Source organism: Poecilia formosa, unplaced genomic scaffold, assembly GCF_000485575.1.
Source record: "Poecilia formosa unplaced genomic scaffold, Poecilia_formosa-5.1.2 Scaffold250, whole genome shotgun sequence".
NCBI lineage: Eukaryota > Metazoa > Chordata > Actinopteri > Cyprinodontiformes > Poeciliidae > Poecilia > Poecilia formosa.
In genome coordinates, this window is record NW_006800189.1 from 296,642 (window position 1) to 324,470 (window position 27,829).

Consider the following 27,829-nt stretch of genomic DNA (forward strand, 5'->3'; position numbering starts at 1 on the left):
GAAACCTTCTGGAAAATAAAAGTACCAGCCAGTTTTCATGTGTTTCAACAGAAATCCACACAATTAATTGTATCTCAAAATTGCAAATATGAACGTCAAACTGCTTCAACTTCCTCACAATACCGACTTTTTTTTTAAACCTCTGGAAAAAAAAAAAAGTGTTCTGCTTTTGAATAAAATGTGAACACTGGAGCCTTTTAAAGACAGGATGCTGGATGAAAAAGAGACTAATGATGGGTGATAACAGCACCATCTGCTGTGGACCATTTGTTACTCCCACACAAGATCTGGAGACTGAGGATGAATTCATCTGCCGTTTCAAAATCTAATCAAAGCTGACGAGCCACAGGCATGAAAGAAAATATATAAAAAATCTAGTGTTGCTTAAGCCTTTGCATAATTTTCCTTTCATGTAATTTAAGGGATTAAGAAAAGACACAAAGAATTTAAGTACTTTTATTTCAATGAGAAATGGAAAACGGACTGTACATTGTTGAGCATTAATTCTGTTCTAGCTTTGAAATGAACAGCTTCAGTATGAACAGCACTCATCTGATAAGAGGTATTCGTTGTTTTGTGGCTCATCTGGAAATGTTACTATTGGTCCTTCACTCTGGACTGCAGCACCTATGATATCAGTGACATTTTAAACATAATACTTCTAAAAATGAATAATGTGTTGGCAAAATTATCAGCCTATTTTCTCTTTGTTAATGGCTCATTTACATAATTAAGCTTTTGTTATAAACAAGCTTGAAGCAGCTGTGCATTAAAAGGTTAAAATCAAGCAGAAGCTGAACCAATTCTGTTTCTTTTTCCTAATAAACTACAACTTAATAGATTGACAGATCAAAACATGCTAAGATGAAATCCTTTGAATCCAGACGTCCTCGTTCTTCCTGGATCTTGTCGGCGTCTCAGTCGTCTTTCTTCTTGATGCTGAGCAGCTGGGAGAAGCTCTGCAGGGCCCAGTAGAGCAGCGAGAGGGAGACAAAGGCCTAAACAAAACCAACAGAGGGTTAGAGCTGCAGGCGTTTCACACCAGCACGCGTCTGCGAGGCGCTGAAACCAGAACCATGTCAAACTGGAAGAGGACGACTCACGACAAACAGGGCACCAATCTATGGAGCAGCAAAGGTGGAGATTTAAATCGCTGTTCAGTTAAGGAAAGACACAGAAGAAAAAAAGACAAAAAAAGAAATAATCTTCTGTTTTTGTGTCCTTTCTTTGCTTATCTTGTTTGGGGTCGTCTCTACGATACGATTTTACAAAAGCTGAAAAAAAAACTTCTGAATGTATAAAAACTTTAACGTTTACATTAAAATTCACTCCATTTATCTCACAATATTATAAAGGTCTTACATTCAATTGAAAGTAATTTGGGTTTCAATTTTTAATAAATATCTAAAAGCAATATGCAAATTCCATAATAAAAGTAACTACACATATTTTAAAAATGTAAGAGCAGCATACTTTTAAAAGTACCAATATTTATCATATTACAGGCTAAACCTGCTCAAGCCAATTCATTTCTGTCATTTTTGCTTTACTATTTACTGACAAAAATCACGAATTACATTCAAACACCATTCAATCAACAATGTTTGCTACGGTTTAACAAAGAAGTAAAACGGCAGCCATAAAAAGTTTGATTTCTGTCTCGTTTTAGCCATGAACCACAGATTTAGTGGCTTAGCGGTGCATATAAACTTTGGTTCTGTACAAACCTCAGTTATGGAGCAGCTACGTAATGTGAGTTTGGTGCAACAAGAAAACGAAACAAATGTAGAAAGTTTGGTTTCCATTTCCTTATTTTGATAACCTCAAAAATGACTGAAAAACCAACCGTTGAGAAACTCTATGGTACAAAAATACACAATTTGTCTACTGGGAACATAACAGTTTATTAAGCGATATCAAACGTCTTTAGTGTTTAGGCACCTTTATACTTTTTAAATAGTTAATTTTATTTTAAACTTGGTTTAGGATTTAACTTCATCTGCTATGTGTTACAGTTATCATTCAATAATTTTGGAACCTGATAAAGACCAGATCTTTTTTTATTATTATTATTTTTGCAGAGACTGATGGTGGAAAAACATACACATTTGAGTATGTTGACATTCAGTCTGTTTTATGTGAATCTGGTTTGGTATTTTACAAAAAAAATTAGATTTACTTTAAGGTCTGGGCTGGTACTGAGTAAAATTACCACTGCTCCATGTCACTTAATATTATAAGCGATCTGGTGGGATTTAAATGGAAACGCAACAATTATTCATATTTTAGCTGTTTGTAAAAGCTTGAACGTTTTCTAAAAAATCAAATATGTTTCATATAATCAAGGATGCATTTTAAAACAAATTGTCAGCTTGAAGACCAGAAATCAGTTGCTGAAAGTTGGAAACAAAAGTGCAGAATGAACATTAGTCGTAATTTAGTTGTAGATTCCTTTAGTTGTTTCCTTTTTATTTATGTATGCAGTAATTTTGGGAATGTGGGAAAGTTGGTAGGCTAGTATTTAGTCATAATATTTGCACATGTAGCTAGCTAGCCCGTATTGGCTACTTTATTTAGGCAAGTAGTACACACAACTAATCTCTAGCATTATCATGGTTTTCTATGTAAAAGAGTGATTGGTACCTCTCTTCTTCTATCCAAGCTATATGGGTCTGTTATTGATAATAAATATTTCAGAAAGAGGAGAGAGAATATTGCTGAATTTCCTGACAGCTTAGGGTTAGTCTGCAAACACTTGTGGAAGAACGAGTTGCTCTGTGAAAGGATGCCACCTGTGCAATAAGCTCAGTCGTAAAATGTTCTTGCTACTAAATGTTTAACAGTCAACAGAGTGGAAACACCTGGTGACATCAGCGAGTTTCTGCACAGAGGTTTACATTCCACGTTGTCTTCAGATTAGCTGAAGAACAATGATTTAGGCAGAGATCATCAGTTTAACAGTAGCTGTGTTTTTATTAACCATACAATTAAGCATTTTGAAATTGCCAAAAATAAATTTGCTTAATGGAAACAATTTCCAAAAAAACTCACATTTTTTTGGTCAAATGTTTTATGCTAGGTGTTTTCTGACCATTGAAGAAACCTAAATTCAGTCCTAGTTTATTCAGACATTGAGGATGAATTAAGTTAATATTTGTTATGATAATTTAAGTTTATCAGGATAAAAATGATTATTTAACAGTTAAAACTGTTATATTAGACATGCTAAGGCCCTCTCGTAAATGTGCATAAATAATTGCAGTTAAGCAGGTTTTAGGTTTGGCTATTGACCCTTTGCAGCTACGTTAGTTAACCATCCAGGCGCCATGATGGACGTTGGAAGTGAGGGACGGGAGTGTTGAACTGAGCGACTAAAATTGTTTTCCAAAGTTGGTTTTGCCAGTTTATTCATGGCTTCTATTTGTTCGAGTCAACCTAATTTGCTAATTTGACTGTGAACGTAACACACCTTGTTGTTACAGCAGGATTTCACATGAATCACATGATTAATAGCCAGATGTTACTACTGGCAGAAACGACAAAGAAGACAACAGGAATTGGTAGGAGGATTTTTTATTTCGTCTTTCTTTTAAGACGATGTGCAGCTGGCTCCATCAGAGCTCTCACAGCATCACACAGTTCATAAAATCTTGTGTAATTCTAACGCGTTGAATCCATAGCATTTCTGTAAAATAGACTACAATTTCCCCAAAACGTCACAAATGTTCACAAGGTTAAGGGGTTTGTTGTTCCAATGCTGGCGTCTCCTCTGATGGCTGCATTATGAACTCATGTAGCTGTTTATATTCATCGCTGCCGTGAATTTTAATGACTTATTGACAGAACAAGCGTATCTACGTTTGATTTTTATTTATTTCCTCAATAAATGAAAATACTGCAATTGTGAAGCAACCGTCTTTCACTTTCTCTGTAACATAGAGAGTACCCCTGGCCAGTGGAGGTGCTGTCCTGTCACTACGCTCAGTAAGAGGGATTACTGCAGAGTTAATGATACAATGCAAACGATTGTCCACTGTCGCCTCATGTTCTAGACTGCAGCAAAATCAGAAGCTCAGTGCAGCTGGCTGGACTTCCTAACATGGGACGTGACTCAAGTTTACATGTGTGTGAAGTGGAGGATCAAGTACTTTTGGAAGTGTTGTACATTTTAGTATATATGAAAATGCACAATACGTCTATCTTCAAACTAAAACTTTCACATTGCTAAACAGGGAATCCTGGGAGATCTTCAAGCTCTGAACTTTGTTGTATTGCTTTGGTGTGGAAGGCTGAATATAGACGTTTTATCTGTTGTGGGAATTAGTAAGTATTAAAAACATAAAAAGATACATATTATAGTGATATTAAAAAATGTAACCCTTGAAGCTCATATCTGGCTCATGTGTGGTTACAGTTATATTTCATTTGAAGGTCAGAAGATGAATTAAAATCTCCTTAATCTCCCATGTCATCACTTTCTTAAAATAATGGCTGAAGTCATTTTAGCCAAAAGTGATTTTGGCAAAAAAATAAAAAAAAATAAAAATCACAACCTCTTTTTGTCCCCTGATACGTTTCAGGCAAAAAAGGGGAAAATCTTTTGGCAAAATACTTAGAGGTCATTATTTTACCAAGGTGACGATATGCTAATGAAAATTATAGTGCTTAAAATTAAGACTCAATGAACCAAATTATGTTTTTACAAATTGCTACGGTTGAACTTTGCTAAGCTTGTGTAAATTGTAGTTTCCTGTTTGAGCGCCCAGTGTGGTCTCCTGCTGCTGTAGCTCATCTGCTTCAAGCTTCAGGGTGTCAGACATGTTGGCTGTAATAAAGATACATAAACTCTACAGCACAAAGGTCACTGTTGAATTATTATATCTTTAGGCAATTTGGACCTGCCTAAACTGCCCCGCGATGTAAACAAACTAACCTGAATTAAATAAAAATAACTTCATTATACCTCATAAGGTCAACATCTTATTTTGGCAGCATTACAAATTTTTGCAACTGTTTTTGTTTGAATAAAAGCAACTAGATCTTGTAGATCATCTAGATGTAGATCAACTAGATCATGTAGAACAGGGGTGTCCAAAGTGCGGCCGAGGGGCCGTTTGTGTCCGTTGGACTGACTTTGTGTGGCCCCCAACTGCAATTAAAAAATGATAAAAATTTGGCTCGTATATTTTGGCCCATAGATTCAGATGGAGACTTAAAAACTGTTACCAACAAAATTTGGTAAAATTTTATCACCAATTTTTAACAAAAAGTGAAACTAAGAGACATTTACTGAAAAGCCAAATTCTTTTCTAAACGTGGTTAAATATAGCAAACGGAAAGTGGAAAGTGACCCAAATCCTGATTTATTCAACTGAGCCAAAAAGAAATTAAAACTCTGTTTTTCTTTTAATACAGCAAACTTGCAAAATTAAAGTAGAACATTCCTGCCAAAAACCTCAGAAATTTTGAGAGTGATTTCAGAAATTTTCTACAGAAAACAATGAGGTTTGATAGAAAAAAATCAAACTGTTACATTAATATCAGAAATTTTCTGGAAAAAAAAAAACTTGGAAATTTCTGAATTTTAATTGTCAAAAATTTTTGTTTGAAGATTTTTCTAGAAAATGTCAAAAGAAATCACAAAATTTCTCAGTTTTTGGTGTAAGTTTAGTTTTTCCAATGAAACATGATGTTGTAAAAATCTACAATAAATGTCCAGCTACTTTATTTGCTTGATTTTAGGTTGGTTTTTCTGGTCTGTTACTATTCTGAGTCTACAATTTTGGCAACAAGTGTGGACACCACTGATGCAGATAAATTCAGTTTAAAAAATGCTCAGTGTGGCAGCAGCTGAGACAAAACAGTGAGACCTGTGAAATGCTGCCGGTCTCAGGATGATGTTAAAAATGTGACTTCAGAGGTTAAGTAGTGGGTCCCGTCTCCTGACACTCTCCCGACCGGGTCACAGGGGTTGCAGCCGTGGGGGACTCCGCTATTCGGAGAAAGCGGGGCGAGGGAGGGGGCGTCTCTGCCAGAAACAGCCCTCGCCTCCACCCCTCGCTGAGTTCTGGCCCATAAACTGCATCCTACATCTCAGCCCAAGCCAAAAGCCGAACGCTGTCCGTCACAGGAGAAAGAAGGAAGAAAAAAAAGAGCTATTTTCCTCCTTCTTCTCGGCACGGCAGCTGTTTTTCTGTGAGGGTTTGACGTCTCAGTACCTGGTCCGAGATCCTGCTGTAAGAAAACAGGAGCGAAATGATCGATGAGCCGCAGAAGCCGAGGGGATTTAGTCGGATTAAAACATGGAGGATTTCTCCGTTAGTGACACTGAGCCACATTCACAGGACAACCTGCAGTTTTAGCATTTATGTAAAAATGTTTTGCAGATGAACTCGAATGGACTTGAAGAAAAAAAGTCATTATGAGGTTTTTTTATTTAAAAGAAAATTTGATTATTAAATCAAAATGATTTCAAAAAGCTTCTGGCACATAAGCAGAATCTCTTAAATACATTTATTTCTGGTTTTATTTTTACTTATCAAAAACTTGTAACTTTGCTTTTCCCAAGTAAGACAAATAGACAACGAAACAGAAAATAGACATTAATAGATGTTTAACGTTATTTCAAACACTGAGAAAAGTTTCTAACTTACAGTAAAATACTGGCAGCAACATTTTAAAATATGTTAAATATCTGGCCGCTACTTAGCCGTATACTAGAGACGCTTTTGTTTTTTTGTTATGATTGGTAAAACTAATACGTAACTTTGACAAAATATTTATAGTATTTTCTTAAATATCTGTATTTTTTATGCACATCAGTTATACGTAACTAATATTTTATAGTATAGGTAAATTAAATAATTAAGGAAAACTTTAAAATATGAAATTTCCTGTTTGACAGAAAATGCATTATTACTCATATGACCTTTTCTACTGCTATTCAATCCTGAATGTGCATATTTTACACCTAATTATCATGGTTCTAATCAATTTCAGTATTTTGCAATACATTTAGACTTAAAACGACAAAGATGACAATTTAAACAAAAAAAAGAACTTTTTTTTTACTTTTCCTTCTTCCATTTTCTGCTTTAATAAAAAATAATTATTTTTGCATCACATAGTGGAAGAAAATCAATTTTAACAGATCTCCATTGAAAAAAAGGTTAAATAAAAACAAAGAGGTTTCTCCAGTAAAAATATCTCTCATCTATAATTACTAATCGATAGTTCACAAATGGGCCTGAAAGATGTCAGAGTTAAAGATCGCGACACTTTCGTCAAAAATTAGATGAAATCCACTAAATTCAAATCAAACATGAGTGGTTAAAAGTCCAAACTTCCTGAATCAAAACACATGGAAGATTTCCAGAACGACAAGCTGCGCCGTGTCTTTTTTATTTTCTTTTTTGGTGATGGACAACGATGGAGAGAAGAGCGAAAACCTGGCAAAAAACCGTGCAAATCATGTTTCACTCAAACTGGAGAGCAGAACATGACAAGGAGCTTCCCTCGAAGCCGCACGCGGCGGGCACCTATTTTTCTTCTGTTCGTCGCTCCTCATCTATCCTCCGCCTGAGCTACATTTTAATGCGCTCTGAGGAAGTCCATGTGGGACAGATTACATGTGGAAGGAAGCAGGTCTGATCGTCCACAAATAAGCACCGCGATCTTTTCCAAAGAGGAGAGGTCAGCACATCGACTCACACTCACTTGGTTTTGAGCAGAGGGAGGTTAGCGAAGAGTTGTAATGCAAAACGCCTAAAGTATGTGGTTTCTGAAAGAGGTTCCTACAACAGGGAGAGTCTGTGGTCAGAGGCTGTAATGCAGCGCAGAGAAAAAGCTTCAGAGGTAAAGGAAGGATTGGTCATGTTTCTTGATATTATGCTGCAATGTGGGGCAGCAGCCCTGTCGCAATAAGCAATAAACCTATTCATTACATGATAAATTATAATGAGCTCAGTATTTTTTCTCTTTTCTATGAAAAACCGGATGACAAAGTCTTCACTTTTATGAAGGATAATTGTGTTTACAGAGACTCCATAATTCATTTTATTTGTTGTTTCTGTTGTTTTGTTTGTTTATTTTGAATGTCTTCCAGTTTTAGTGTTAAATGTTCATCAGAATTTAAAGTTTATTGATCTTTGACAATGTGTTCTTGGATTATTATCCCATTATTACCATTATATTACTTGAAAATGCTCTCAAAACAATAAAATACGATCGTTTATCACAATAACTTCTGGGACAATTTATTGTCCAGCAAAGCAGGCGAGCCAGGATTATAATCCTGAATAGTATTTGATAATCTGGAATTAAAATTTTGAAAAGAACATAAACCAAAAAATGTTTAGTTTTTCTTCCACTCTTTTGGCTACAATTAATGTTTGACAAAGACAAAGCTGGAGTGGATTACTCTGCACCAACAAGTCTTGCTGTCCAATCTTTAAAAGGCAACATAAGAGTTGTGAAACCTTTACTGTATTGTTAATAAAAAATTATAAATTATTTCACTCTACATGTTGAACTACATCTGTCAGGAAAATAATGTTTAAGCCTCATTTTGCAAGTAAAACAATGTGATCAGCTGCAGGTTTGGCTGAAATTGACGTGTATGCTGGCACTGCTTCAAAATAAATATTGTAGCAATGACACTTTATTTCACACCAGACGCTTCACTAACCTCAGCATACTGGATGCTTGAAATAAACTTTAAATTTGGACTAGTTTTAATCACTTGAGGGTTTATACAGAGCACAGTTAATTGTTAGCACAGCAGGAGAAATTTGACACCTTTGATCCCAACGCATACACACTATTCAAACTAGAACTTCAAAAGTTATTTCACAATATAATACAATATCTGCTAGGACTTCATCTTCCACAGAATCCGTTTGTGTTTATAGAGTGTTTTCAATAGATCTAAATGTGACAAGAGAAGAAACTGTGTGACAGCAGTTTGCTTCAAAATGTTGTTAAAATTTATTTATTTTTTTTTTTTGTGAACCCGTTTTGTCTCCTGAACAATTATCGTTACGCCGCTAATGTGGAAAATATTCTCTTCAAATTTATCAAAATGTGGAAAAGGATGGGTTTGTTTTTGAGGTACTTTTTTTGTAGCTGCATCTAAAGTAAAATAACCTACAAAATATTTACTCTGAAAGTACCAAACATTTATAAACTCAATCTGGCAACATCCAGTTAATTTGAGCAACGCTGGACGCAGATCCTGCAAACACCCACTTCAGTACCAGCAGCAATAAACTTCCAGCCTTCAGTGGGTTAACATCGCAGAACCTCGCTGCTCTCCAGCACAGCTGCACTCGTGATTGAAATGAAAACAAGGCAGAATGGCTGCTGTCAGACATGTGATATATGACCTGCAATGGGATGTTTCCAGAGCTCCCTCTCCATATGGCTGCCTACAGTCCACCAGACCCGGCATGAACTGAACTGCAAGATAATTCACAATGCACTGCGGAGGTGGGTGGGTGCACTGTGCTGAATTTGTGGAAATATGAAGTACGTTTCTTAATAGTTTCTGAAAAATGCACTCTGAGTTTTGATGCATAAAGTTTAAGTGACAAAGTGTAAAACCACACAGCAAAAACACAAACACTTACCAAATACTTTAGTTTTTAGTGCAGATATCTTAGAACACTTGAAACAAAACAAAAATAATTTACAAGTAACTTTTCGGCAGGAAATAGGAGCTTGTTTTAAGTCAATAATTCCTTAATATCAATTTTGTAGTTCCACCTGGACTAGTTCTAGTAGTGTCGTGCTTTGGCCGTTTTCAGCTGGATCAGTTTCATTTTTCTGATCACATGCGACGCTCCACTCACATTCTCTAACGTGGATGGTGTTACTGAGTGAGAAAGACTTGGACTTTCAGCAACAAGTTGTTTTGAAAAGTTAGAGGAAGACCAACAGTTTGTGAAGAAATTGTGTTTTCTTGACATATTGAGACATTTATTCAGGCAGGAAGTGAGTGCAAACCTTTCAGGAGGTAATAGGAAGCCAGAACATTACAATAAAAAGGAAACTGAACTGGACACTCTGCATTTAAAGGTCAATGCTTTACAAAAACTGGAGGCCTCAAATCGGACCAGCAGGCTCTGATCAATGCTTCTCTACTCAAAATGAAAGAATGGCAGCAGAAGAAAGAACCTCAGAAACCGGTTTCAAAGATTACAGGAAATCCTGAATGCTCAGAAGCAAAATGTGGAGAAATGGGGATGATTCAGATCAAAAACCAAGAAACTTTACTGAAAATGGAGAGAAATGAATGTAGTCATTAAAGGAAATGGCCTAAAGCAAAAAGAGCTGCAGAAAAGAGCAGAAAGTTTATGACCAGGATATCCATCCACACCACAAGCAAATAATCTGCAGAGCTACACGGGTCATTCCTAACAAAGAAAGCTGACATAACATCTGTTAAGTCCACCATAAGCTACTTAAAAGAAGCTCAAAAACTTTCAATTTTTAGCAACGCACAGATGAAAGAAATAATCGCCATAAATTAAATCCTTTTAAAAAGGCTGAGGGGTAATGTGGAAAAGTTTCTGTCAGCCCTGTTCACACACGGAGCGCTTCCTGTGCGTTCATTACGAGCAGATCTACAGCCTGCGCGGCGGGCAGACTCAGGAAGGATACGCTGAGCAGGTTAATGTCCCACCAGAGGCTCCGTGCAGCTCCATCTGAAACGCTGCCATGAGAAATATCGCAGTTACACTCCCACGCGCTCAACGCAGAAAGACGGACATGGGGCAGCCAGACAAAACACATGTTAAACAGCAGTGGCTTCATGTGAAAGTGTAGCAAAACACAGCGCAGTCTGATGGTGTGCCAGTTTAAAATGCTACAGTTGTTTAGATGTTTTTCCTGCTAACATCTGGTATTTGCAGGGGTGTACTTTGTGTCTCTTAGAGGACGGCATGCGGGGGTCAACAACAGCTCATGCAGATTACCACGCCACATTGAAAACATGAGATAAAAACCCAGAGGACGTCCATTTTCATGCGCCTTGAATTCACTTTGCATCTCATCATCCACCGGAGATGCCTGGGTGGCGAAACAGAAGTAAAGAAAAGAACACAGTGTGCTGCAAAAACGCAGAAAAACAATGAAACCAAAGAAGATCTGCAAAAAAGTATTTCACTCCTAATCAGTTTCTTCTCTTTTTGCTTTTAACCAAACTAAATGTTTCAGAAACACATTTCAATAACAGACAAAGTAATCTGAGAAACCCAGTCACTAAATAAGTGATGTGTTTCAGTGTTATTGCATTTATAGTATGTTTTATTTTATTCTATTTTTTGTCTGAAATAATTGGGGGGCATTTGCATTATTTGAGGTATTATTTGAGGAAAGCACTGCATCTTTTTTGTTATTTTGACTATTTCTCATTTTCTGCAAATAAACACTAGATTTTTGCTTTGAATTTGAGAGACATGTCAGGAGTTCAGTTCATTTTACTCAATCATATATCTATAAAAAGTAAAATCAGAGAAACTGATAATTTTTTCCAGAGCTGTATTTTCCATTCATTTGGACACAGAATAATTGCCATCAGACCTGCTGAATCAATAAATCACAGTCAGGCAACATGAAGTAGTTTAATTCAGAAACAATAACTCTTAACCTGATGGAAAGAAACAAAGTTATCGACATCTATCAGTCTGAAAAGGGAAACAAAGTAAATTTTAAGGCTTTGGGACCCCAGAGAGAATCATTATCCACACAGGGAGAAAGCAAGGACCAATGGGGAACCTTTCCCAGAGTGGTCGGCTAACCTAAGTTCTTTAAGAACAAATCAATTCCTTATCCAGGAGGTCACAAAGAACCTGGACAAACATCTAAAGTTCTGATGCGGTTAAAGACTGGATTCAACGATAAAGAGAAAAAAGAATAAATGGGAGAGCTCCAAGGCTAAAACTACTGTTGACTAAAAGAACACAAGTGTCTCATATTTACCACAAAAACATTTTTGCACGTTTTTGCTTCTAAAAGCCGTCCAAGCCCTTAATTTTAAAACACCCAGTCGTTCTTTGGTTCATGTTTTCTGGTGTCTGAAATGTTGCAAAAACTTTCAGAATGTAAGTTCACAAATCAGAAGGCACTGCGTCTCACCTAGCAACCTTAGTGAAGCCTAGGCCGTTACCTAGCAACCACAGTAAAGCCCAGGCTGTTACCTAGCAACCCCAATGAAGCCCAGGCCATCACCTAGCAACCCCAGTAAAGCCCAGGCCGTTACCTAGCAACCCCAGTGAAGCCCAGGCCATTACCTAGCAACCCCAGTGAAGTCCGGGCCGTTACCTAGCAACCCCAGTATAACCCAGGCCGTTACCTAACAACCCCAATGAAGCCCAGGCCATCACCTAGCAACCCCAGTGAAGCCCAGGCCGTTACCTAGCAACCCCAGTATAACCCAGGCCGTTACCTAACAACCCCAATGAAGCCCAGGCCATCACCTAGCAACCCCAGTAAAGCCCAGGCCGTTACCTAGCAACCCCAGTGAAGTCCGGGCCGTTACCTACCAACCCCAGTGAAGCCCAGGCTGTTACCTAGCAACCCCAGTGAAGCCCAGGCCGTTACCTAGCAACCTCAGATGAGTTCCAGCATGCTGCTGGACAGGTTGAAAAAGAAAAATGTTTTGTTATTGACTTAACTTTCAGAAACCACTTGCTGCTTTCTTGTTGGTTGTGCATGTGGCTCTACTTCTGCTTTTCAAAAATGTACGGTTTATAATTGCACATTTTTTGCAGCCATTTTAATGTGCAAGCATAAATATTGAGTTGGGGGCTTGGCCAACTTATCTGGATTTAAAGTGACAAGAGGCTCATTCTGAAAGGAGCTCAAAATTTACCAGACTTAATTCTTATTCTCTGATTTTTCTGTAGATTTAGAGGGACTAATTTACTTAATAATCATGTTTTTGAATTGGCTCCAGGCTGGGATTTGAACTCAGGACCTTCTTGCTGCAAGGCAACACTCATACCAATTGGATAATGATCAAATCACACCAGCTAGTCCAACTCTTAGGGTCTCTAAAATCCCACAAAATGATGTTAAAAATACTTATCAGCACTTATTGTAAACACTAATTAATAGTTATTGCCGCTGGGGGTGGGATAGCCAGTTTTAAAAATGAAAAAATGAATATTTTGAGCATTTTAAATGGAGCAAAGAGGAGACATCGCAGAGGTGTGATGCGACTCCAAAGACCTGTTAGTGACACATCTTTCCAGACTCCTGCAATCTGTTTGCTGATACAAAAGAACGCTAGCTGCCTCAGTTGTTGAAAAGTTTGGGGGCCAAATGTTCTTGAAGTCATTTTGTTTTCCTGCCGCATGGGTGGCTTTCTGGGTAGTCCAATGAGGCTCTAATCAGCGACAATCGGCTCATCCGTCTCTGTCAGCGCGAGTCAAGGCACTGGCACCGCAACAAAACCGGTAAACAAAGATGGATTGCGAAGTTGCGGTTTATTTGGATAAGACAATGAGTAGGTCGTCTGAAACAGGATCAGAGCTTCTATTTTAAGGTTGGAAGATTAGAAAATAAAGAGATCTGACATTCAGGAGGGCAGAGGGAGCGATCATGAAGCAGAAAATTAACTAAGCACAAAGCAGATGAACATCCCACCTTGATTTTTCAGCAAGGGGATGTCTGCGGAGGGAGGGGCGAGGACCTCTGAGTCAAATAAATCCTCAACAAGATGTTTTTGGGGAGTGTAGTGAACATAGATGAAGGTTGATTTTAACGTTTTTGTTCAGTCATTATCCAACTTAAGTGTTTTCAGTCTTTTCATTTATAAAGTTCTTGTTTGACGCACTTCAAGATCAGATGCCCTCCAAAAAGGTTTGGAAAACTAAAACCTAAAAGTCTTACAATTTACTACTGGTTCCAAACATACAAATATATTTGTAATAAGAAAATATAACAAAAGCCAAAATGAAAAGTAAAAACGTCTGAAAAAAGTTAAATAAGCGTCCAGTAATGGGGTCCTACAATGCAATTCAGTATTAACTTCTCAGTCTCACACAAAGTTTCGTCCCTTTCTACCCTGTAAGAGACTCACACATGTAAACATTCTAGTCGAATCCACTCCTTCATATAAAACAGCTCAGAGCAAACTTTCCCAAACTTCAGAGCTTCCAACACACAAAATAAAAATGTATGCAGGTCATGACCCCCCAGTCTTGGTTGAGCGTATGCGTAAGCATTTTTAACAAATTAAAAAAAAATGATAAAATGACAATAAAATCAGATTCAACTGCTGGTGTATTCCCCAACATACTGCTTTCATTTAATTTGAAGTCCGGTTTCAAATGTCTGACATCTAGATGCTTTCTCATCATTATCTTGAATTTTTAGGTTAACTTCTGAAGAGGACCGCATGGTGGGGTCCTGACCGACTGAGGACTTCTAGTGTCTCATTACTCTCCATCTTTTGGCATTTGATGAGCAAACCTTTACAAATGGCTGCTAACAGATGTGAAATTATAGAACCGTGCAAGAAGTAGAGCCTCCTGCACAGCCAAGCGCTTAAAAGCTTTGACTGCAGCAAGAGGTAAGTCAACAACAAAACACTTGCCTTTTCCAGCAGCCATTGTACAAAGAATACAAAGAATACAGTGGTAAAACCAGCTGACCAAACGTGCTGGAGCTCTGCCATGGCTGCCAGGTGACGGTGCAGTTAAGACTTAATCCTGAGGTTTTGGAAAAGGCTCATTTTCCAGGCACCAAAAAAACTTTTGCCAAAAAAAAAAAACAAGGTTGGGTGTTTTTTTTTTTTTTTTTTTTTTTAAGCCTTTGGACTGAAAACATGTTACATTTATTTTATAGCGATTGCTGATGAATATTGCTTCAACAATGTAGTTGGGATAATTGTTTCATATGTTTGTTTTTTCTCCCCGTTACCCACATCCTATTAAAGGATTCATTTGTCGAAACTTTTCAGTTTTACACATTGCGACTGAAATAAAGGATGGATTTATTTTAAAGGTTTTCAGATATCTTTCCCAGGACATGTTTCAGGGAAAACAAAGTTTTAAAGTTGATTCGTTATCTTTCTTTTCACTTTGTGCCTGTCAATAGGCTCACATTTTATTCAACTGTTATGATTTGGGTCTGATCTATTTCAATTGATTAATGCTTTCTATTAAATTCTGTTTATTTTATGGTTTTAATTACAAATTATTTTAGCTTTTACAGGCCGACAGGGGAAATGTAGTTGTTTTTCTCCAGTTTTTGTCCAACATTAATCACTTAAAATGTTGCAACACAGGATCTGAAGTCCTTCGGAGTCTGAAGCCCCCCACAGCCCTGCAGATCCTGGCAGCAAGAAACTTTTTCCAGCTCACTTCAGGCAAGATGCTGCAGCTGGAAACATTGTGGAAAGAAAAGTGGCCAAGCCTGCTCTCAGCAGCATTTTGATAGATTTTCTGCAAATAAAAATTTGCAAAATTCTCAACTGGATATTAATACGTCTTTAATCATTTGTGGTGATTTATAAGCAGCTTCTGCTTTATGTGCATTTCAAAGGAGTTTCTGTCAGGCTCAATCTGCCTGAAGCAGTAGCGCCAAAGCTGCGTTGAAAAACTGGACGAATTTTGTGCGAATTAAAGCACAAAAAAGAGGAAGACAAATTAAGAGCAAGTCAGAGTTGGCCATATTAAGACTATAACTCCACAGAAGCCAAACTAAATTAGGTTAAAAAACTCCCAAAAGGCCACTTGCTGCTGGATTTCCGTGGCTCTACCTGGAAAATGGTGTGACAGCATAAACCGAGCGGTTACTCTTTGACGGGCACGAACCCCTGCACGCTGTCTGATAATATTTCACACAGTATGTGTATGCAGAACCACCCCACTGTTTACTCCAGAACAGTCCGACTCAGCGTTCCTATTTCAGCCCCCCTCTTCCATTCCCATTTTCTCCCTGGGAGGAGATTTCCTTTCCTTTCCATTCCTGTGAGCTCTCAAATGATGTCATGCTCACCGAGTTTCCACAGCTCCAAAGGAGCCCGTTAACCTCAGCGCTGCCTTTTGCTACTATTCACTCCTGCTTTCTAAAAAAAGGGAGCCTCGGCTAACCTCTCACACCTGAGTTTCAGTGATTGGAAAAGATACGATCAGACAACAGAAACCCTTTGACCTTTGCAGTCCTGTCAGCAGGCATGATGGAAAAGACAGGGTGGGATTTGGCATTTTTAGAGACAGATAAAGTTGAAGATAAAGTCCTTTGGTGCTGAGGTGCAGCCTTTGTGTTAGGTATGACTTTAATAATATTATTGTGACCTCTGCGTTTGGCTGGGAAGCGCTTATCTTTCCATTTTAAACTGTCAAAGATGGTTCTGGTTTGGAAAAAGGCACAGGGATGAAAAGATGGAAAATCCTGGTTTGAAAAGGTTTTTCTTAATAAATATTCTGAAATAAAAAGGATTTCATTGTTTTAATTTTGCCTGCAAAGTGTTTAATTTGCATGAGGCACCATTCCACCCCATAAATTCTTTGATTGAAAGGAAGCAATTCAGTAAATTACAAAAGAACAACAAGCCAAAGCCTTCTTAATTATTCTGTTTGGGGAAATCTAAAAAAGAAAATACAAGGAAGACAATAAAAGTGGCTATAACTCTCGAAGTTAAGTAATGGTTCATCTATTGTTAGCATAAATATGCAAGAAACACCATCTCTCTCTCTCTCTCTCAACCAAAGACAGGTGTATTTTTTATGAACTCTCCTCGTAAATTGCTGCGGCTTCACTAACAGCCAGTGGTCATTTAAGAGAAAAGGCTCTGAAGTTGCTGCTGAATGCACGGTGTCTGCGCTCGGCTGCAGAGCTTGTTTTCACGCGCCTTCAGGCAAAACCAGGAGCCCACACAGCACACCATCCTGGGTTACATTATTACAACCTGCATGCCACCACATTTACAGACTATCGCAGTAAATGCGCCCTCACACACACCCACTGGCTCGAATTAAAGCAAGAGATTACCATCCAATAAACTACAACGGCTCTGCAAACAAATTACCGTCCTGCTACACCCAGTTTCACCTCGATGAATTTACTCATCACGTTAAATATAAAAATGATCTGGTTTTGTTTAGTTAATTAGGATTTGAAATTGGTTTGTTGTTGTTGTTCACTTGAGGTTAGAGTCAAACGGAGTCTAAATGTTTTAGCTTGTAGAGCCAGCTTCATCGGTGCCGATTCCTTTAATTTTCAGACATCGGTGATCGGCCGATACTTCATAGCTGCCTCAAATGAAAACTGTGGTCTTTAATAATTTAGTGGCTTGAAAAATTGTTTATTACCAGGATTCAATGACTCAAAGCATCACTTACTGATGAAGTGGAAGGAACTTGACGGAAAAAAGTCCAAAATATAAAAAATATGGTCAAGACGTAGAAACTATTTTTGCTGCAAGACTTTTGCGAATATGTCTATAAATTGGACCCCCAGTATTATGAATAGCTGAATATGCCCCATAAAAATGCTTATAACCTCCTATTTTAATAGTTCAAACACAAAATATACCTCATGTATTAATATACACAGTGGAAACTGTCTTGGCAATAAAACAGAAGAAACATTTACAGCCTCAGTCCTACAGGAACAGCCAATCAGCAGCTACATTACAAATGTGAAGAAATGTTTGTCTTTAATCTGCTAATGTAAAAAAAAAAAATCTGAAATTTCAGTGTTTGCTGTAAATAAGAAATGAAAGTAAAATCACATGTGAATAAGCTTGTTCACGCAAAAAGTCATTAATAATAATGGCAGTGACAGACGTAAACAGTTATATACTCATTTTTCAGCCATGGCTCTTGTCTATCAGCCAATCAGAGGAGACGTCAGCCCTTTATCCTTGGGAGCGGCTACGTTTGTGGCGTTTTGGGGAAACTATAGTCGGCGATTTTACAGAAGAGATTCAACTCATTTGAATGACACATTCTGTGGTGGAGCCAGCTGCACATTGTCTGACAAAAACAAAACAAAAAATCCCTCCTCCTATCACTTCCTGTCGTCCTCTTTGTCATTTCTGCCAGTAGTAACATCCAGCTGTTGATCATGTGACTCGTGATGAAAAAAAAAAAGAAAGTTTCCATTGCGGTTTTGAGAAATTTGTCTATTTCAATATGGCTGAAAAACCATCTCATCCTGTGCAGAAACTTTTTATCAAAAAACATTTGCTTTTTTTTTTTAATTGACGCATTTCCATTACGTGAATTTACTTTCATAATTTCAATTTGCAGTTTTATGGTTAATGGAATCACAGGTTAAGTCCAGGACAATAAATGGCATTGCTGGATTGGCCCCGGTCCCCAAGCTGCATTTTAAAAAGAATAATTTAGATATTTATTTCAAAACAACCACCAACCCAAATAATAACATTTTCCTCATAAGTTGGAAAAAGGTTCCAACACTGTGAATACTGAATCCCAACTAGAAATGTCTTTACATGTAGAGACTAAAATGTGTCAAAACATCTCAAACTGAGTCAGAGAGAGTCTCTGAACATCAGCTGCCACAAATTCTACATTGAATTTCTTTCTGAACTTTGACTGGGCCATTGCAACAGATGGATAGGTTTTCATATAAATCATGATTAGCTTCCCCTCAGTTTAACTTCTAGGATTTTTCTGAATGCATCTCCAGCCATTTTCCCATCACTCCAACCAGCTGCTCTGTCCCTGCTGACGAAAAGCTTCAGCACCACATGATGCTGCCACCAAAATGTCTCACTATGGCAGCACTTCTCAGCCTCGGTCCTCAGGGAAACTGCCTGCATGTTTTAGATGCATCTCTGTTCCAGAGCACCTGATTCAAATAACCACATGACCTCCTCTGCTTGCACCAAGTGCTGCAGAAGCCTGTTAATCACCCACTTATTGAAGTGATGTATTTGGCAGGAGACATGAATCCCTCAGACATGCAGGGCAATGATCTCTGAGGAGCACTGCACTGTGGGAATGGTGCAGTGTTACTTTTCCCCACATTAGAGTTTTGTATTTCGGCCAAAAAGTTTAATGTTCGTCTCATCTGATCGTTTGACGAGTCAAATACTAGGATTAAGGTAAACTGCAAACGGGATCCTCTTCTTCTTTCATCAACAGCTTCATTCTTCCATAAATGCAAGTTAGTCTGGTGGATTCTCCTATAAGGTATCTGCAGGCGTCATGAGTCAAATTTAAGACCTTTTTAATACCATCTTGACTCAAACTTAAGTCCGAAAAGATATAAATGCAGAGAAAGGTTGGGGGATTCTGCTGTCACAGCAAAAGCTGTGAGATTTCATTGGTTTTCAGTTTGGCAGTATTTCTGTGCTTCTACAAACCTTAGATTTTTTTTGTTTGCTTTGTTCATAGAATACACCAGGCTTCATATGGGTTGGCAAACACAAGTGATCAAGGGGCGAAGATGACTGTTGTCAAGCTAATTGGCAGAAAAAATGTGCACTTACTAGCTAGCTAGCAAGGGTATGTTAGCAGATAATTAACGGTAGCTTCAAGATGTCTGTGAGCGACAAAAACTTTTGCCTGACAGAAAAGTCCAGCGAGAAAAAAAACCCCAACTACAAGATTAAATATTCCTGCAATGACGTTCCAGGCTAACTCATTTTTTAAAGAAAGGCCTTGATTTTATTTCCATTAATGTCAGAGTTTTTGAGGATGCAGACAGCCTGTCTGTCCTACCTGAGTCAGGGATCTCTGCAGCTCCCTCAGAGCTACTACAGGTCATGTGCTGACAGGTTTGTACTTAATGTTGCTGATGGTTTTCTAATGTTCTTCAAAATGCATCTTCACTGAACAAGCTACATTTATAGAGAATAAATTACACACAAACTGACTATTTACTATAATAATTTTATTTTGGGGTGTTAAAAGTAAAGGGGTATGAACACAAATGGAATTACTTGAATTAACAGTTGGGTGTCGGATCGTGCTGCTGCAATAAGATGTCAATTTATCCTGTTATACCTTTAAATACAGAGCAGGAGAAACTCCTGTTAGTTTACTTAGCAACAAGAACCAAACATGGAGAAACAGCTTTAAACAAATCTAGAAGTCAAACCAGAACAACTGGAACAAACATTTAGTTTTATACCTCACTAACCCAGAACAAACTTAAGATCCAGAGAAACCCCTATTAGTTTATAAACTATGTTCTATTTATTCTTATTAAACATGGGGAACCGATATTTAGTTTTCTACTTCACCTTTCTGTCTTTCTTTTGTTTGTATTTCCTTCTATTTCATGTAAAACTCTTGAACTGCCTTGTTGCTGAAAATGTGCTACAGAAATAAAATTACAGTACCTAAAGTTTTTTCTACATTTTAATATGTGTGCAGCTCATTCTAACAGGAACGTATGTCAAACACGAGGGTTGGGGGCCAAACGTGGCCCATCTTATATTTTTTTGTGGTCCTATAGACTCTAGAGAGCCACAAAAAGATCTTCCAGATTACAATTGTGTGCTTAAATATAATTTTATTCATCAAATTAGAGCACTGCTGGCAATACTGCCAATTAAAAACTATTTGAAAATATGTTCAATCTAACTTTAAAAAGCACTAAAAGCAGAGACAACCATTTATTCATAACCATTTGTTAATGTCAATGCAGTTTTGTCATGACATTCTGCCACAACCGGCTCTTTGAGGACATTCATGATTGGCCAAAATGAAAAGGAGCTCGACACCCCTGGCATAAGGGTTCAAGGACACTCTGCTTACGACTAATCACACAGTAACTCCTTCACACACTATCAGTGGCGCAGACGTGGGTTTTTCTGAGTGGCGAGTGGGCGGCTGGGAGCGAGAGGCAGCCCTGGTTTACAGGTCAAGCCTGCAGCTTTACAAGGGAAATCTCCAGAGCCACTATAAATACCGCTGTGAGCTTTAAGGGTGCAGTATATCACACCACTGGTTTTGAAGGACCACAAACCGACCTAGTTTTTGTAGTTTTTTTCCTTCCCCCTTCCTTTCAAACGTACAGTGAGTCTGAACACAATTAAATGTGAATTGCCCCCCTCTCTGTTTCTACAGACTGTTAATTGATTGGCGCAACTTCAAAACCCTCCGTGCAACAAAGGGCTTCAAAATCGTATATCTTTATAGGAGGCTAAACTTTGGGGGTGGGTTCAATTTCTTTTTCTTTGCTGTACTTTTGAACAAAGGGGAGGAAATATGTCAGAAACCATTGTAAATAAAATTGCGAGGATTTTCTCCGAGCCCCCACCTGCAGGCAAGACAGTTATCCAGCTAAACCTGATGTACTGCGACTTGAAATGAGCCCTAATGAATCGCTTAAAGAAACATCTGCACAGTGACACAGCAGAGCAGCATGTACAGCATAAATCAAAAGGCCTTTTCGCTCTCCAGCTGGCTGCTTACGCGCTTCATTTCAGGCGTCGCTCTCTGAAAAAGAATTAATTCAGTTTTATTAGATTTCACGGTGAGAAAAAAAGAGAAAAGGTGGGAAAACCTTGGGTTGTCATTTGAACACCTTCGCGGCCCAGATGTGGAGTCAAAGGACGTAAAAGAGGCGATGGCAAATCTCAATGGTCTGAGCTAGTTAGTGGCAGACGACACTAATTGTTTCCAGAAGTGTTGCGCTGATTCACGCCGGCCGGGACATCAAGCAGTCAGGGCTGCGCAGGGAGAAAAAGAGGCAGCTGGAGCGGAGGGAGGGCAAATAATGAGAGGTCAGCCTCCATCTACAGTCGAGCTGCCAGAGCCAGAAAGGCACGCCAATTTTATGGTCAATTGGGCGACGCATCTGGCCTCATAGATCACAGGGCTGCGGGGCAGGACTTAGCACCCGGCTCAAACGCGTTTTACTCACACAAAACAGACCACACAGCTCACACATGGGGTAGAAAACAGGCCGAGACGCACCGGGGGAACACGACGTCGCTGTTTGAAGATGCTCAAGTACGAGTTTTAAATGCTGAAACATCCAGCCACAATCAAAGGAGAGATTCAAATGTATACACACTAATCCACATATGTTACAACGATTTAGCTGTTTTTATTGTGACACTTTGTTCTGAATGTATCCATTTAAAAGTATGATCATTTGTTTTGTTTCATTGTTTATTTTTGTTCCTGTTATTTGTTCTCTTATCCAGTTATTTTGTAGATCAATACTTCTAATTGTTGGTCTGTAGTTTTTGTTTTGCATGGACTAATTGGTGAATTAAATAAAAAGGCAGTGTTTTTTAATGTTATATGTTTTTCTAGTATATTTGCACAGGTGAATATCAATTTTAAGAACATTTTAAAGAATTAAAATAATATAGACAATAATAAAATAAACAGATACTTAAAAAATGCAATTCCTAGTAAAGACCAGAGATTAAATCAATAAAAATGAATATCTCAATAGACACATATTGATCAATATCAATAGATAATATGTCTGATAAAATATTCAATAGATTTCTGAACTCTGATCTAGAACTGCTCGGCATTCTGGGGGATGTAGGCAGAGGAAAGGCTTTAGCCACTCAACCTCTCACAGCCAAGCTGGTGGCATCTAGCAACTCAGTCACTCTTTGGTTACCTAGCAACTCAGTCACTCTTTGGTTACCTAGCAACTCAGTCACTCTTTGGTTATCTAGCAACTCACTCACTCTTTGGTTACCTAGCAACTCAGTCACTCTTTGGTTACCTAGCAACTCAGTCACTCTTTGGTTACCTAGCAACTCACTCACTCTTTGGTTACCTAGCAACAACCTGTTGAGTAATTTGCGCAGCAGCAGTTTAAGGTTTCGCCACTGTGCCTCATAATGTGGAGAGACAATTGTGGGTAGAAAAAGTCATATCACCAGTTTGACAATATTTCAGATATTAAAAAACAAAACAAAAAAAACCAAATCAATAATTATCGATACTGACCGATATGAAGCACTTATATCATGATATGTTTTTCAGGCATATTGTCCAGCCCTAGTTTCTGGTAAAGTGTAAATTAGACAACATCAACATCAGGTGCCTGTGATTACATCATTACTCAGCATTTTGAAGGAGATTTGTCCTATGAAAACATTTAGTTTGATGTTTATTTGCATTATTCAAATGATAATGAACATCAAGATGCGATAGAAAAAAACATCAGATGGCTTAGAAAGAATAGTCCAGCACTTTTCAGTCTGTTAATGACGTCTTAGAAGAGTTTCTAAATTGCCCATTAAACCGTATGGAAAGCAGTAAAGCAAAACAACTAACATTCAAGCAACGACTTCCTGAAAGCAGACTGCAAGATGATAAAAGCAAAAACACTGATTCTATTCACAGTCTTATCCTTTCATGCACTATAGATAAGGGATTGAACGTAGATCAATAAATAAATCAGCTCTCTCATCACATCAATCCGTCTTTTCACCTTCCACTCTCTTTTTCCTCATTTGTAAATAAGACATCAAGATATTGAAAGTCCTCCTCTTATCCAGGCTGAAGACCATGGTCTTAAACATAAACAAAGACCAGACATTTGTTGCATTCTGAGTCCCAAAATGAGTTGTTGTAACAGGACAGAGGGTATGTTTGACATAAACTAAATCTATAAACTCAGGGAAATAACGTTACATTACTGTTAAAACACAGAGCCAGAAGTAACACTGTTTCATGCAGCAGGACCTGGTGCTTAAGAAAAATGAGGAACATCTTGGGAAAGAAATAGCTCAATAAAATTTACATACATGACTGGATGATAACATTACTTCTTCACATGCTATGCTATGCATACAGTTTGTCTGCGCTGATGAAGGTTAATGCTTAGAAAGGATGACACAACAAGGGGATCCAACCAGTTTTCTCACTTATTTGGCCAATGATTATTTGACTGCTTGTAGACTGTAAGCAAGACTGAAGTGTATGTCTAAAAAAGGGATTGAGCATGAGATGCTAACACCATGAGAACAAACATTGTTACTCTGACATTAAATGTACACATACTACACATGAATTTATGTAAAATATGTTTTACAGATCCGCCATTATATGTGGCAGCAGTTTATGCAATATATTTACTTTCCAAATATTCTCACATGTGCACGGGAGAGAAAGTGAAATACTAAGAAACTTGAAACAAATGGAAACATCACTCATTTTCAAAAATACTGTGACAAATAAACTATTTTAGGTTGCCAGATACATATTCAATTCCAAGGAGGAGTTTGACATCTGCTGTCCGTAAGTGGACAAAAGCTTTGCGGTCCAACATATTTTCTGCACTATCCGAGTCTTTATACACACAGGACTCTGAAACCGGACAAGCTGTCAAACATAATTATTTTCTCTCAGGACATTTACAAGAGGTGTTATATTCTGAAGGGTCAGAGGACTCACCTGTTTGACAAAATAATCTCAGGGGGCATTTAACCAACGTCATGAACCGTAGATATGCTTTGCTAGCATGGGTGGATCTGTCATCGGAGTCGACTGCAGCTGTACAGCTGAGGTAAGGTGGGAGTGCAGAGATATTTGAATCGAAGTTTGTTGATGCATTTCATGACAGATGGAGCCTAAAGTATTACCTCAACCCAATCATCTGTAAAGCTATAGCTACACATGGCTAAAATTTTGTAAACTACTTGCAGCTGTAGTTAAAGGGACCAATATTTATTGTTCACATCACGGGGAAACATTGAAAATCGGCTGATTTAAAGATGCACTAAGACAATATCATGCATTTCATGCCCCCAATCAACTCCTTATGCTCTCCGGATCCAAAAGGCTGCCACAGTTCTGTTACTCATCAACGGCGCCGGCCCACGGCAATGCCCCAGCACCACCAGAGGGCGCCCAAGAGAACCATCTGATTTAATTTTGTCCTGACAAGAATTGCACATTTTACACATCAAATTTTAAAAGCAAAAGTATTAAACCTGTCAACTTATAGATGTTATTTTCAAATAATTAAGTTAATATGCCAAACTTAACAGTGTGCATTTCAAAATGCAAATTAATTGGAGCATCTTTGCTTATTTGCAACTCCTGTAAGGTAAAAATCAATAGCAACACGTGTCGACATGCTGGTGTTTGGGGCCCCCAGTTAAAATCTGGTTAGGGCCCCAAAAAGGCTTGGGCCGCCTCTGCTTATTAATGTCAATAACTTTCTATCCATCTAGTTAAAAATCTAACTCACTGTATAAAGAAAATAACAGAAAAAGGCTTCAAAACTATTAAAATAATCCAAATAAAATAATAAGATATGGTAGATAGCATCATGAGTGTAACAATTATTATGTTATGTAGGCATCTGTAGAAATAATTGTTTCTTCTGTTTCAAATTCAATCAATTTGTATTTTTAGATGGCTGTGCAGCATAGTTCCCTTTTCCCATTAGCTTGAAATGTCACCATCACAGCATGGTAATAAACAATTAACCAGTTTTTAGAGTCCTGCAGTACGCGAGCGAGTCGCTTCGGTAATTTCTGTTTTCTTCGTCTTTCTGGGTTTGGTTTCCATTTTAAGGCATTTGAGATCATTCTAGCTCAGAAGCCTGTAAATTTCTGAACTTCTTTATATGTTTTCCACAATGCAATTAACTTCTAAATCAAAGTAGGATGTTGTCCTAAATGATGTGCAAATAAAGGCCACCGAGTGAATGACATCACTAAATAAACTCTATTATTTTGAGCCCCACCCAGTCAACTAACGATTTGTGTACAGTCATCAGTTTATTGTGAATGTCACATCTGCTGTTTTTCTCTTCCTCTTCTACACCTTTTATAACTTATTTTCCATGTAAAAACATAGTTTTCACAAAAAACAGAGACTGAAGTGGAACAAATATATATCCACAGTGTTCCAAGCAGAGAAGCAAAGAGGTTGCTGACCTTTGACCCCGGTGCAGAAACCATGAAATAATTGCATGCATAAGTAAAAAAGCAGTAAGAAGAAGTTTGATAAATTAAGTATATAAGTTAGGAGAAAAAGAAAAACACAATAAGTTTGCCAAACCTTCGCAGCTTGAAACTTTCCATCATCTGGAGCCAGCAAATCAAGAAAAACATCTGCTGCCAGTAGCCTAACATACCAAAACGTTTAGCCAAAACATCTGAGGCTGCGTTGAACAGGGAGGATTTCGAGATGCCAAGGTTTGTCGAAGAAAAACAAAATGAAATAAAAAAGCCAGCGCGTTTAGTTACGCCAGCTTTGTCTTGATCTGTAGCGCCGGTAGCTTAGCTTACCTCAGTGGGGACAGAGAGTAAAGGCAAGGGGGACCTCAGGTAGCTGTACCGCATCAGCATTACCATGACAACGCAGCGAATCGTCTCCAAGAAGGCTGATGATGGCCTGAAGGTACAGACGCATGAAATCAGAGAACAGTAACAGACTGAGTTCACTTTTTCATCACACCTGTGACAAAATTATTTAATTTTTTTAAGGGAAAAATCTATCAAAACCAACCGTTAAAGTAATTCTATGTGGAAAAGTAATTTCCATGGAAACTGAACATTTGATGTCAACAGCTGCCGTCAAACATTTGCATCTAGACTCACCATCTCCATTAAAGTTCAGACTTTGACTAGGCCACTGTAAAACCTTCACATTTTGTCTTAGTTTTGCGACATGTTGACGTGCTTTGGATTTTTGACCAACTTAAGCTTTACTTCACAAAAAGCATAGCTGGAACAGAGAGCCGAAGTCCCGAGTTTTCACTCAGTTCTGCAGAACTGCAGACTGGTGAAACGAAGTCTAGCCTTCGTTTCACCAGTCAAGAGAATATTTTCTGAACAGGGAACGCAAAAAGTTTTATTAGAAAGTTCTTGCTTTTTTTTGGTAAGCAGTTGTTTTCGCCTTGGAGCCCTCCCATAAATGCTTACCCAGTCTCATTCCTATTGTTAAACTGTGAGAACAATAGGGGCAAATAAACCCTGCAGGGCTTCCAATGTTGTGGCTACCCTGATACGGTTCACCGGTCCTTTGGTTGGCTCCATTTTTGGATAATGGCTATTGCCGTTATGCCAAAGTCTTAGAAGTATCCTCCTCCAAACTGAGCTTGGTTTTCTATCTGTTTTGACTTTTTAACCCCTTAAGACGATGCTAACAGAAATTAAAATGAAAACTACGTAAGAAATAGATGAATCTGAAGGAGATTTCAAAGGTTTCCAGCAGATTATGTTGGATTGTGGAAACAATACTTGTTGGAGTTATTGATGTAATTTGGAGCCACTTTAAAAGCTGCAGCGGACCAGATCTGGCCCTCAGGCCACGAGTTTGACACATGTGGGTTAAGATATTTCAGCCTACCTCATGATGTCAGACAGGTTCTCTTTTACGTGATGAAGGGAAATCGGGCCAAATAAATGTTAATTCATGAATTACATGGTCAATTACTTTTCACATAAATTTATTTTGGTTTGAGATTATAATTTGAAACAATTAAAGTTGCATAAAATACAATTAAAGCATTTTACATCAACATTTTCAGCTGCTGTATGCTGATGTTAGAAGCTGCACAAACTGCACCTTTGCTCAATGATGAAGCCCAGGGAGGTGAGGGTAAGCAAAACGTAGCTGGTCATCCCGAAAATAGTTAACTGAGACAGCACCTAGGACAGAAACACAATTTCCATGAGAAATATAAGGAAAAAACACATAAAAGAAACTAAAATCAATATCATGGTTGGTAAAGAAACATCTGCAGGAGACCTTCATGGGAGAGCGGCCGTCAACCACACGGCTGCTCCACTTTTACTTGCTGATGCCAACCTAAACATGTCTGACCTTCAGCGCGAGTGCTCTGGCACCCAGTCAGCACTGCAGCTATTGGACTCAAAGTTTGCAGAGATGGTCCGGTCATCTTG

At 38.2% G+C, this 27,829-nt stretch overlaps 1 protein-coding gene across 1 annotated transcript; it reads right to left on the minus strand.

Moving 5' to 3' along the window:
* Window positions 1-440: 440 nt before the first annotated feature.
* Window positions 441-27,569, minus strand: LOC103150303 (alkylglycerol monooxygenase-like). Its single transcript, XM_007569868.1, has 3 exons — window positions 27,492-27,569; window positions 26,210-26,315; window positions 441-998 (listed from the first exon to the last, which is right to left on the minus strand). The coding sequence occupies exons 1-3, from the start codon at window positions 27,545-27,547 to the stop codon at window positions 918-920; spliced, it is 243 nt and encodes an 80-aa protein (XP_007569930.1). The 5' UTR covers window positions 27,548-27,569; the 3' UTR covers window positions 441-917.
* Window positions 27,570-27,829: the final 260 nt, after the last annotated feature.

What these genes read in the sequence shown, in the direction of transcription:
- LOC103150303 (XM_007569868.1), bottom strand. Translation starts at nt 27,547, where the DNA reads ATGACCAGCTACGTTTTGCTTACCCTCACCTCCCTGGGCTTCATCATT. An exon ending in GGCTTCATCATTGAGCAAAG is followed by an intron (nt 26,316 to 27,491) that starts GTGCAGTTTGTG and finishes CTGTACCTTCAG; the next exon opens with GCCATCATCAGCCTTCTTGG. An exon ending in TACTCTCTGTCCCCACTGAG is followed by an intron (nt 999 to 26,209) that starts GTAAGCTAAGCT and finishes GGTTTTGTTTAG; the next exon opens with GCCTTTGTCTCCCTCTCGCT.